Here is an 11800-nt window from a genome sequence, read left to right as displayed (position 1 = left end):
TTCTGGTTTCTGTAGGATATTAGATCAGCCCTGTTATCTTTTTCTGCTGGCTGTATTCTTAAACCCTGCATAGTTGGGTTTCTCTTTCTCATTGACTGGTTGTGGTTGCTCGTTGCCAATGTGTCTTTATTGTTCCTTTTAATTTGGTCTTTGTTTGGTTTGGTTTGTCTGTTTATTTACCTCTTGTCAAAAAAAAAAAAAAAGGTTTACCCTTGTTTGTTATCCTTATCAAAGATATGTTTATGTAGTCATGTTGCACTTTCTATGGAAAATCATTCACCTTTCATAAAAACAAACTTTGCCTTATTAGATAATTCAAAGTAAACTTACTTATAATAAAGTAACGTTAGGTCACATAAACCGTTTGTGCATCCACAGTTTAATTGGATGGATTCTTATTCTTATTTGATTATGAATCACTTGAGAATTAAAAGTCAGGCTTGATAAGGTAAGATTACCAAGTTGCCTTTTAGTTGAAAATGTGAACGAGCTAAAATGATCTTTTGGAACTCATACATATGATGTATGTGGACCAATAAGTTCAAGAATTAGCAAAGAGATGTAATTATTTCATTGCTTTTATTAACGATTTAATTAAATCTATCTATAATTACTTAATGAAGTAAAGGTTGGAATCGTTAAAATGCTCTAAATTACAAAATGAAATGTAAAATCACTTTGAGATGAGTGATTAACACTACATTATGATTGTTGTGACAAATATTTATCTCAAAATAAATGATCATCTAAAGGAATTGTTGAATTCATTCACAATCTTGGAACATTACAATTAAAATGTATGTTGAAAGCAGGAATCAAACTTTTTCTTACCATGGTTCGATCCAAGATTAGCTTAAATGATTTACAAATATCGTTTCGAGGATATGCAATAGAACAACAAATTGCGAATATATTAAACAGGAAACTTAACCAAAGCAGTAGAAAAGATGCCATAAGAGTTATGAACTGGAAATGTTTCAAAGTTATCTTTTCAATACCAGGATTAAGGGTTGTGAAATCGATGTAAAATGTTTACAAAGATGACATAATACACCTTAAATCAGATAAATAGTTCTTCTTGGGTTTCCCAGTGAAAAATAAAAGGTATTATTCCTACAATCGTGTAGATAACAAAGTGTTTGTTGCTTGCGATGGTGTCTTTATAGAAAGAAATCTCTTCCTACAAAGCCAAGTGGGAGTAAAGTTAGATCTCGAAGAGATTCGAGATGAGCAACAAATTGATGTGAATTGCACCAAATCAGAGACGAAGGCGCTTGTAATCAGCTAATTTGATAAATCATGTGTCGAAGCAAGCTAATTCAAATGGAGAGGGTTCTATCGTCCCATTTGAATGAAAGGCTTCAAAGAGTTGAAGAGAATAAATTCTATTGTTGCTCATAACTATCGTAGGTTACTTAGGATCAAAACAAACAGTTTGTTGATATTCTGGTAAAAGGTGTATTCTAAAATTTTTCTATTGGAATGGTTGGAACCCATACCCTACGAGCAAGCTTTGGATAAATGCCAACTCAGGAAATTGCTTAAAGCCAAGAAATCCACAATGAAATCCATGTCTATAAAGATGTGTTAGTCCATGATAGTCTTACAAATGGGGTCAAACCTATTAATTCCATAAGCCTATTCGAATTATTCTAGTGATTGCTTGGAGATCAAAATCACCTTCATGAAATGTTCTTGATGGAGGGTATGTATATGATACAACTTAAGAGTTTTGAAATTCGGAATTCCTAAAAAGTTTTGCAAACTTTAGAAATTCATTTATGGATTAAGGTAAGCATCAAAAGGAGTTGGAACATTCGTTTTGATCAGGCAATCAAACAGTTTGATTCCTTAAAAGAACGAAAAGAATCTTGTAGAGACAAGAAGTTTAGTGGGAACAATTGATCTTTTTAGTCTAGTATGTAGTTGACATACAGTTCACGTAAAATGACATATAAATGCTTGAATTAGTCAAGTAATGGTTAAGTAGTTGTTTCTATATGAAAGACTTAGGAGATGTTGAATACAAATTGAGAATCAAAATCTACGAAGTGAATCTTGAAGAATGATCGGACTTGATCAAGACACTTATGTTGATAAGATTCTTGACAAGTTCAAGATGCAAGACTCTGAGAGAGGATATCTTCCCATGTCTCATGGTACTACGCTCAGTAATACTCAGTGTTTCAAAAGCTAATGGAGTTAAGTCGAATATATAGATGGTGTGCCATGATATGTATAAGCAAGATATTGATTATGATTTATACGTATGTAGAAGGCTCGAGCAAATTCAGGATAAGCATACCAAAAGCTACGAACTTAGAGCAAAACCCTTGAGTACTTGAGAAGGACTAAAGAAGTAGTTCTAGTTTATGGTGCCAAAAGAAAATTAGTTGTCAAAAGGTTATACAGATGCAGGCTTTCCAAATAGGCAAGATGACTTTAGATTTTGATCTAGATGCGTATTCATGTCTGGATGGAGAAGGACAGTGAGATTGAAAAATTTAAAGCTGAGCACTGTTGCATACTCAATATCAAAATATGTGTATTTAGCTACAGTAAGAATATTTAGAGAAGAAGCTTGGATCAAATTTTCATGTGACTAAGAGGATGCCTTTGATAAAACAAAGGAGCCAGGGTCACATCACAAATTTAAACCAATATATATGAGATATCACCTCATTTATGAGATCATTGGCCAGTGGGAGGTCATGTTCTGCAAAGTTTTATTACGAGTGAGAAATCACTAAACCCCTTCCATAGACTAAGGTATGAGAGTCATATTTAAGTCTAAGATTGAAGCAAGTTATATAATTTAAGTTGTGTATGTTTTGAGAAAACATATTACATAAGAAATGCATCAATTTGCAAAATTGTGTTTAAAACAGAAATTATTATTTCTCTTATTTAATTATGGTTTTGGAAATTAAATAAAATGTCCAAAATAATTATGAATTGATGGGCTCATCAGGTTGATGACCTGGTGAATGAAACCTCACAGGTGAACAAAATTCATATATTATTTAAGTTCCTAGTTCGAAATCATTAAAGTGGACATAAATGATTTCAATAAATGGACTGGCATGTAAGATTGATTAGATAGTGCAGTTTCATGGGCTATAGGGGCATAGTGATGCTCGTTCAATCACATGAATATGCATGAATGATGCATGATTGAACTATAGACCTACTTTGAAGTTCAAGTATAGAATTTCCGGATATATTAGTGGATTCCTTTGACATGAGTGGAACATTAATTTCATTCAATGGATGTTTGACTATGGTGCATTCAAATGTCTTCCCATATCTAGAGGCTATAAAGGATGTTTCCTAGTTATTTCAAAAGTTGAGTGGGAGCCTTGTTGCCACAAGATTGGATTGAGTCTACCTATTAAATTAGGAAATGTGTCATGACCGCTTGAAGAGGAAGAATTCAGAAAATACGTGGTCGCGTTCAAATGCATTACTCATTATTCATTTAGTTTTGCAATTCTAAATCAGATTTCAAGAAACGATTTGTTGATTAATATGATCTCGACATGTGATGCAATCATATTATCAAATCAACGCATATTGACTTAAGAAATTTGAATATTGCACACTTGTCTCGGACAAATGGGAGATTAAAGGATTTATGTCTTTGTCATGTGCAATTACTAGATACATAAATGGATCAAATTATGGAGATAATTAAGTTCGTACATTTTGGGTCGTCGTTATATCATAGCTAGAGGTACTAACGATCTTTGGGCTAATAAAATAGGCCAAAGCCCAATTGGACGGATCCTATAAGGTCACACAAAGGGCCTAGATTGAGCATGAGAGGACGAGGCCCATGGTGGGCCTCATCCTCTACGATGGCCGACCATATGAAGGGTTTAGAGACTGGAGAGGTTTCGGGCTTCCTAACCTAGTCTAATTATAATACGATTATAAGTAGACTAAGTGCCTAGGTAATTCTATAGAACAGTTCTACCGTTAAGTTGAAACCCTAATTAGCAAACACGAAACCGGCTTCTCTCAAACTCCTCTCTCACGGCACTCTCTCTCCTCCTCAACGCCAGTGTGGTGGTTCGTGGTGGTGTTGGTTCATGGTGGTCGATCTTGTCCGTTAAAGGTGGTGATCGTGGTTTTCCTCCTTCACTCGACCAATCTAGTATTGGTGGACGGCTTGTTCAAATCCGTGGACTAAGTAGAGGAGCAACGCTTGTGGCTCTATTCTCTCCCTAATTTGCCTATCGAATTCACGCTTCAAAGATATAATTATATGTCTTGTGTGTTATGCGTGTGTTTTTGGGATTAGGTGCTTTATGAATATGATTTATGTTTTTCTGCATTATAGTACCTATAAACTCCTACAACATGAAGATAGAAAAATAAGAGTATATTTTTCTATGAACCATGTAAGTATGTTGGATAAGAGAAATTGTTTGGAACAAGCCTAAGGAACTAAATTGGAACTTCAGTCACGGCAGAACTAGGTTCTGAGTGTTGCTGACCAGTCCGTTCCTTACGGGTTAGTCTAAAATTCGTGTATAGGAAGAATACGAGTTTGCACAACACTAGAAGTCAGTTTTCCACGTTAGTAGTCATTGCATTATCTTTGCCTACTTTTTAGGTAGTTAGTTTTGACTTGGTATAATTTATTTTAAATATATTTTAATTTATTACAGATGCTCCCTCGTATTTTAATAAGTGTTACAGTTTGGCTGACACATAGTTTTAGGTAATTTAATTGACTTAAATAGAATAAGAGTTAAGTGGGGTAGTTGAAGTATTAAAAAAAGTATAAAAGAAAGATAGTAGGATTAATAGTTTATTAAAAAGTAATGAATGTGAGAGGAAAGATATAATAATAATAAAAAAAAATAGTAGTGGATTTCAGTGGGGACTATGAGAGGAGAAAAATATAATATTTTAATATAGCTTATTGCCAAAAAAAGGAAGTGTAACACTTATTAAAACACGGTCGAATTTGGTAAGTGTAACTTTTATCAAAACACGGAGGGAGTAAGTTTTCAATATAAAATCTGATTTTCTTTTTAGTCAAAATGGTAATTTATTATCTTTATTTTCTCCTATACTTTAGTGATTTATTTTTAGGTTGTAACCTATCTAATATCTCTAATTAGTTTAGTATTTCAATTTAAATGGTGTAGTTATTTTAGTATAAAATATTTTTCATAATGAATAAAATCCAAATCAATTTTTAATTGATAAAAATCTGAGTTGGTTAGTATCTTATTATTTTCTATTTTTTTTTATATATATAATTATTTAGCTTTTGAAAAATGAAAATAACTTTGTACATTTAATTTGAAACAGTTTTTTAGTGGAGAAAAATAAGGAGATCTGGAGAAAATGTTTTTTACTCCCATCCATGTCTTCCATTACTTCTTATGTTCATGGAGTTAATGGAGATAATACCTAGAGTTTAGGAAACACTACTATTATGGTTGAAGTTCATGGGGTGAATGGGTTGGTCTTTGAAGCACTAAAGTAGAAGACTTTCTCATTCATTCCAAATTGTCCGACTTAAGTGAGTATGGAATGTTGTCTCAAGTAGTAGAGCAATAGAAAAGAAATATTTTCTCTCCATGTTTTTGAGTGACTTTTGGGTTCCAAGTTCATTACAAGTCTCAAAGTGTCCAACATATTAGTTTTATACCATACATCTTTTATATATACATTTGAGAGTTATTTAAGGGTTTGAGCGAACTCTTGTATTGGGGAGTTTATAAGGGTTTGAGTGAACTCTTGTACTGGGGTAAGAACTTGACTGAGTTCTTTGTATGGAGAGAAAGCTTTTAGTGAAGCTTAAGAGAAAGAGAAAGAGTATCTTGTATGAGAAGAGAGATCTTCGAGGAAGATTCGAGCTGCAATTATTAGAAGGAATAATTGTTAGGGATATGAGTTCATTAAGGAACTCGATATAGGCTCAAGTTCCTCATAGGTTGTAACAAAGTTGTTGGCCTATTTTAGTTGAATGTTTTGAGTCAAAATCCCTTGGGATTGAGGTTTTTCACTTCCTATTTGGCCTAGAAAGTTTCCTCATAAAATCTCTCTTGCATTATTTTTCTACTTGCGTTAACTTTCTTTAAATTCCGCAAAAACGTAACTAGCAAGCTCCATAAACAATTCACCTCCCCTCTTGTAGTATTTCATCTAAATAACACAATCACAAAAACCACCCCCGCCCTCCCAATATCCACTAATACACATCCAAAAAACCACAACCTAAAAAAGCAATAAGAAAATATGAGCGAAAGAAGAGAGAGGAGCGGCAGGAAGGTGGCGCGGGCAAGAGGGGTCGTTGGCTGATAGTAGGGTTGGTGGCACAGGAATTAAAATTATGGACTGATAGCAGTGGTGGTGGAGCGGACGACAAAGTTGAATATGAGGTTGTTTTACTATTGAGTTTACAAAGGATGTTTATAGTTAGGAAAGGCTAATCTTTTTTACCGTCATTAAAGTTAAATAACTGATCACATAAGCATGAGCTAGTTCATTCATTTATCATTAGCACTGCACCATAAAATCAAAATTAGGCAGTCACTATAGACTCTTCAAAAAAAAAAAAAAAAAAAAAAAGAAGTCTTCTTCCAGATAGAACTTGTAGAAATAAGAGGAATTTCCCAAAAATATATATATATATATATATATATATTTTTTTTCTTTTACTACCTTTTAAAAATCCACTTTTATATTTAACTACCTTAAACAAATTTTGTTTCATTTTACTACCTTTAAAAGCAAAAAGTTTTGATTTTGTTACAAGTTTAACTACTACCTCTGTTTTTGAAAAGTTGACACACTTGACTTTTATTTTATTTATTTTTATCAAATCTGGCCTTTTTTTTTATTTTTTTTTTGCTATTATATCAAATAAAATGAGAAAATGTATTTATCTCAATGTATGTATTATTGACAACTACACCAACGTGCATTAACGCCTTACAAAACCAGACATGAAAGAAAAAGAGAATTTGACAAAATTTGCACCCTGAGAAAATAAATTCCAACAATCTGACTGAAGATGTGACGCTGGTTCAATTAACAAGAGATATGGAATGCAGGCTCAAACCATTAAAATAAGACGGAAGCCACAATTCAAACTCTACTTGTTACGTTTAGAAGCACGCCTTCCCTGTCCCTTCTTTGGAGGTCCTTTTCCACGACGCTTCAACATTTGATTCTTACTCAAGCGCCTGGATGCATAGTAGACAAGTCAGCAAAGAAATATAAAAATCAAACCTATCGATGAAATATAGAAGTATGTACATCAGTGCATAACTATCAGCCACAAATCAACACTGATATGTACATATATGGCACAATTCAACTATATTTTGTTACTGTCTAGTTGTCTGGTTAGTAAAAGTAAACTCAGTTTGGTACTAGTATTTGAATGCTTTCAATTACTTCTGCATGAACTATCACTGAGCCATTGCTAAATTAGATTGAAATTGTTTAAAAATGATACATTAAAATAGAAATAAAAAAGAAGATTAAAAAGACTGAAGAAAACAATAACAAGCTCTGGATAACAGCCAAAAGAAAACCTTTGAGTAAAACTTAAGACCTGTTCATTCACAAACAAAGGCCTTAAGATAAAAACAGTGACTTCTTTACTTCAGCTTGTCACACATAGGTCATCCACATTGCTCTTAGCAGCAAGTCATGGCAATTCGACAGGATGGCAAGAGAAACAACTACACACTGTAAAATGGGAAGAAAAAAACTTCATTTTGCTTCTTTTGCCCACTTTAACAGTTCATTCAATTCTTTCTTATCCAAAAAATTTGTTTTTTAAAGTAAATGGATTTGAGGAAGCGGAGATGGCTTTAAATATTTAATTTCGACCCATACATAAAACCTCATTCTGCACCTTGTGCTGATCCAAGATTGATATACTATCCTACATACCTTAATTGTTACCGAAAATTACAATGCTACTCTGGAAAAATTTCAGTGTTTTCCAGATATTTTCAAACTTTTATATCACACCGAGATAACTGAGACCATGAGGTTGTTACACTTAATATAAAACTATAAAGAATGATGTGGAGATATGGCAGGGGTATTACACATTGATATGTCACCATGTCATTCGATGATATGTAAGCTTGCATAAATATTCAAAAGGCAAGACATCAAGGAAAATTTTTGAGAAATCACTTAGGAATTCATGCCATTTCTTCCTAGGTAGACCATATCAATTAGATCATAATATGGCTTGTAATGACAAGAACATGTACAAAATAAATTAGTGACCTAGGCAAGAAAAAATTCAAACTTGTATTTTGCATATTTAACACCCAAGTAAAGGTAGTAAGTATGCTCTTGAATGCTAGAAATTTTGACAAGGTAATGCAAGAAGAAAGGGTGGCTTATGTACAAGCAATGTGAGAAGTTGCTCAGACATAATTTTTGATATGAATTTATGCCTCACTCTATTCAATGCATTGACATGAAGATAATTTCTTACTAAGGCTTTACTCAAATTACTTTATGAAAGGTGTTCAAATTTGAATCTTTTATGCTGTGATGTGACAAGTCAGGTTTGGTCCATTCTCATGCCTAAATCCAAACTAGATTAGAAAACATAGTTCATCAGAGTTGTGGTTCTAGATTCTCACTAAGTCACTTTAAATTTCCATGTACCATGGCAGCAAAATTATTAGTTGCACCGTCTTCACTATTATCTATCTTTATTGAGCTTTTTCTTCCTTATTAATCCCTACTACTTATCTTGTCACAAGTTGCTAGTATTTGCATAATTTTGAAGTTTCAATTAGTCAATAAACATAATGTTATTAGTATTTATAATCTTCATGTATCATCACCCTTCATCAAAATTTCATGATTTACTTTATAATAGTAACTTGAAAATTTGAACAGTAATAGTTACTGATTTGTTGCTACTTTTTACAGGTCATTCTTGCATAAGCTATTTCAAAATTCAACAAAACTTCACACGTTTACTGATTGCATATTTTACATGTTCATTTAAAAAAAGTAAGTTTTGGGATGTAACCCAAGCCAATGATCTAATGGTTCCATACCTCCTAAACCATCCTTTAGTGCCTCAGAGTAGGAAATTAACTAGGGTCATAGATCTTAGTATCCATAAATGCATTGTTTTAGTATAAAATTTGAGTTGCTGAATATATATTTGAATGGGTGGTGTCTACTTCTAAAGCACCTACAGGCTACAGTAAAAGTGAAAACATATACACAAATATAACACCAAAGATTGTGACCATATAACAAACTCTAAAATACTATGTGCAGTCTTAAGACAATATTTCATTTTGATATTCATTTTCTTCTTTTGTCCCAAGTTCTTGCTAGCTAGCAAGTCATCTCTTACTGTAGATATGCTCTCTACTTTAAGGAAATCACTTAAAAAGCCCCTGCTGATATACCTACAAACACGGCCACTATAGACCCTGAGAGATAAACATAAAAGCCAACTTGTAGACAACATTATTTAGAGCCTAAATTTGCATAAAGTACCCAAATGTTATATAGTACTCCGTAATTACTGATTACTTCAACTTGCGAGTCTTTTGAAAACAAAGAAATTAAAGACTACATGTACTTCAAGCCAATCAATAGCCACTCTTATTCAACTATATAATCCAAATATTCTATCAGTATGTTTGGATACTAATGGTGCTGGAAAGCCACTATTCTCCAATATAAGAACGAATTTCTCTCCTTCCCTTCCCTTCCCTTCCCTTCCCCTCCCTTACACTAATGTATTCTTACAATACACAGCATTGTTGAGTTTAAAAAGAAATGAGCTTGCAATTCCCCCTCTAACCCTTTCCTACTACGGAATAATTTGATAAATTAAAAGTACGGAATTCAATTCCAACATTTCCTTTATGTTCCACTCCCTTCCCTCCCACAACCCTTATCAAAACAGAAACTAAATCCATCATTTTACCAACCTGTCTCTTCCCTTTCGATTCGTCTCATTTATACCTACCATATTCCCACTCATTGTTACTTAATCACTCAACAGATAAACACCGCAAACATAACTTAACGAGCAACAACAACAGACAAAAGCATCGGCGAACAGGCAAACAGATGGTAGACATGTATAACCAAATAACATAATGCCAAAAAAAATGAATCAAGTCAAGAAATGAAAAAGTAGTAGTTATACTCTTGTTGTTGGCGATGCATGATAAGAGGGTCATCATGCTTAACATCGTAAGGGTACCATTCAGCAACTTTGTCACCAATAAGCTTCTTCCTAAGTACCTTATGAGCAGATCGTTGGGCAGTAAGGTTAAGGACATGCCCAAATATGTGTGCCCTTGCTTCTGCCACTCCTTTCACAACCGCCGATGCCACCACATTCTTCAGCGCTGCCACCGAATTCATCAATGGCAGAATTTTTAGACCTAAAAATTAAAATCAGAATCAATTAACAACAATTAGGGAAATTGTTCAATGACTTAACAACATTCGTAGAAAAGATATCTTACCTCAGAAACTGCTTCAACGGAGGAGTGAAAACTCACAAGCTGCTGTAAGGAAGATTTCAATGGAGGCGAGCAGCGAGGCAGCTTACAGGTTAAAAATGAAATTATTTCAAATGGGCAAAAATAATCGCACGCTGAGTATTTTCACAACTCCAAGTCCATCTAGGCGCATAGGGACTATTTAGTAGTACAAAGATTGTAAATAGGAGGGCATATCTGTAATTTCGGCTGGCTGACTCAATAAAAGCAATATGTTTTCTTTTATTTAAAGTCTTGACTTTATTGTTGACCCCGTTATTGTTTGAATTGTAACGGGGAAGTTAAAAAGTTGGAGTATTCACCTTTTGCTTCATTCTCTCTCTTCTTACTTAGTTGCTTCTCTCTCTTAAGTTCTCTGGTTTCTTCTCCTCTTTCATCCTCCGTCGTTTGCGCTTCAAGTTCTTCTTCAAAGCATACCATCGGCTGTTGTTAGTTGAAGTGAAGTGGTGAATTCCTATCTTCCCAGGTAAGTCGTTCAATTGTGCATTTTGCGGGGTTTGTGTAATTTGTGTTCGTGTTTAACATGTTAAACGTGGTCATGGTAGGGTTTGATTTAGTATGAATTTGCGTATGTGATTGTTTTACATGTAATTGCTGGTGAAATTGAGTCGAATTTAATGTTTGTTCCGATTTATACCTTTTAATTTTGGGAATTGCATGTCATTTAGGGTTTGTGCTTAGTTTCTGCTAATGTCAATTGTAATTGTGGCGAAATTGTTTAGTATAAAATGGTTTTTTAGTGTTATTACCTTCGAACTCTGGGAAAAGCTGATCATCTAGGGTTTTTGATTAGGTTTAACTCCAAAAAATTGAAGTGTGATGTGGATCTTATTTGGATGCGTATTACACTCTGTTATTTAGTTATTCATGCATGAGGAGGTTGAGTTTATATCGAATGAATGTTGAGTATGCTGCTAAATGGGCTTCTTAGTAGGGTAATGATGTCCTCCCTTTATTCTAATTCTAGACCTCAGCTGTTTGGAGTTACTTGTTTAGAGGTATTGGTTAATTTAGGACGAATTCAGTGTGTAAATGAAGGTTATTGATTCCATTGGTTGTGTAAAAATGGATGAGTAATTAAGTGCGTGTGGCAGGATTGGATAATGACTAAGAGGAAATCTGAAGCCGGTGGAAGTGGTGTTGTTCGTAGAAAGGATGTGGTGAGTTGATGTGTTTGTGTTGATTGTATTTTATGTTTGTTTACGGTTTAGGTGTACTTAATTGCTGTAAATGTCTGTAATTTTTTGGGTTGTAGGGGA

General features: G+C 33.8%; 1 protein-coding gene across 1 annotated transcript; it reads right to left on the bottom strand.

The window, feature by feature from the left end:
- Positions 1–6942: 6942 nt before the first annotated feature.
- Positions 6943–10642, bottom strand: LOC145618410 (37S ribosomal protein S27). Its single transcript, XM_081673182.1, has 3 exons — positions 10506–10642; positions 10181–10421; positions 6943–7208 (listed from the first exon to the last, which is right to left on the bottom strand). The coding sequence occupies exons 2-3, from the start codon at positions 10399–10401 to the stop codon at positions 7118–7120; spliced, it is 312 nt and encodes a 103-aa protein (XP_081529308.1). The 5' UTR covers positions 10402–10421; positions 10506–10642; the 3' UTR covers positions 6943–7117.
- Between the last annotated feature and the right edge of the window lie 1158 nt (positions 10643–11800).

This window comes from Chenopodium album, chromosome 26, assembly GCF_948465745.1.
Source record: "Chenopodium album chromosome 26, dcCheAlbu1.1, whole genome shotgun sequence".
In the NCBI taxonomy this organism is placed as follows: domain Eukaryota; kingdom Viridiplantae; phylum Streptophyta; class Magnoliopsida; order Caryophyllales; family Amaranthaceae; genus Chenopodium; species Chenopodium album.
Note: the sequence above shows the minus strand (reverse complement) of the source record. Positions and strands in the feature narration are given on the sequence as shown.

Bases quoted from the DNA above. Each gene is read 5' to 3' on its own strand.
- LOC145618410 (XM_081673182.1), bottom strand. From the start codon at position 10,401: ATGAATTCGGTGGCAGCGCTGAAGAATGTGGTGGCATCGGCGGTTGTG. The intron at 7,209-10,180 runs GTATAACTACTA...CTATGCATCCAG, and splicing joins ATGCATCGCCAACAACAAGA to GCGCTTGAGTAAGAATCAAA.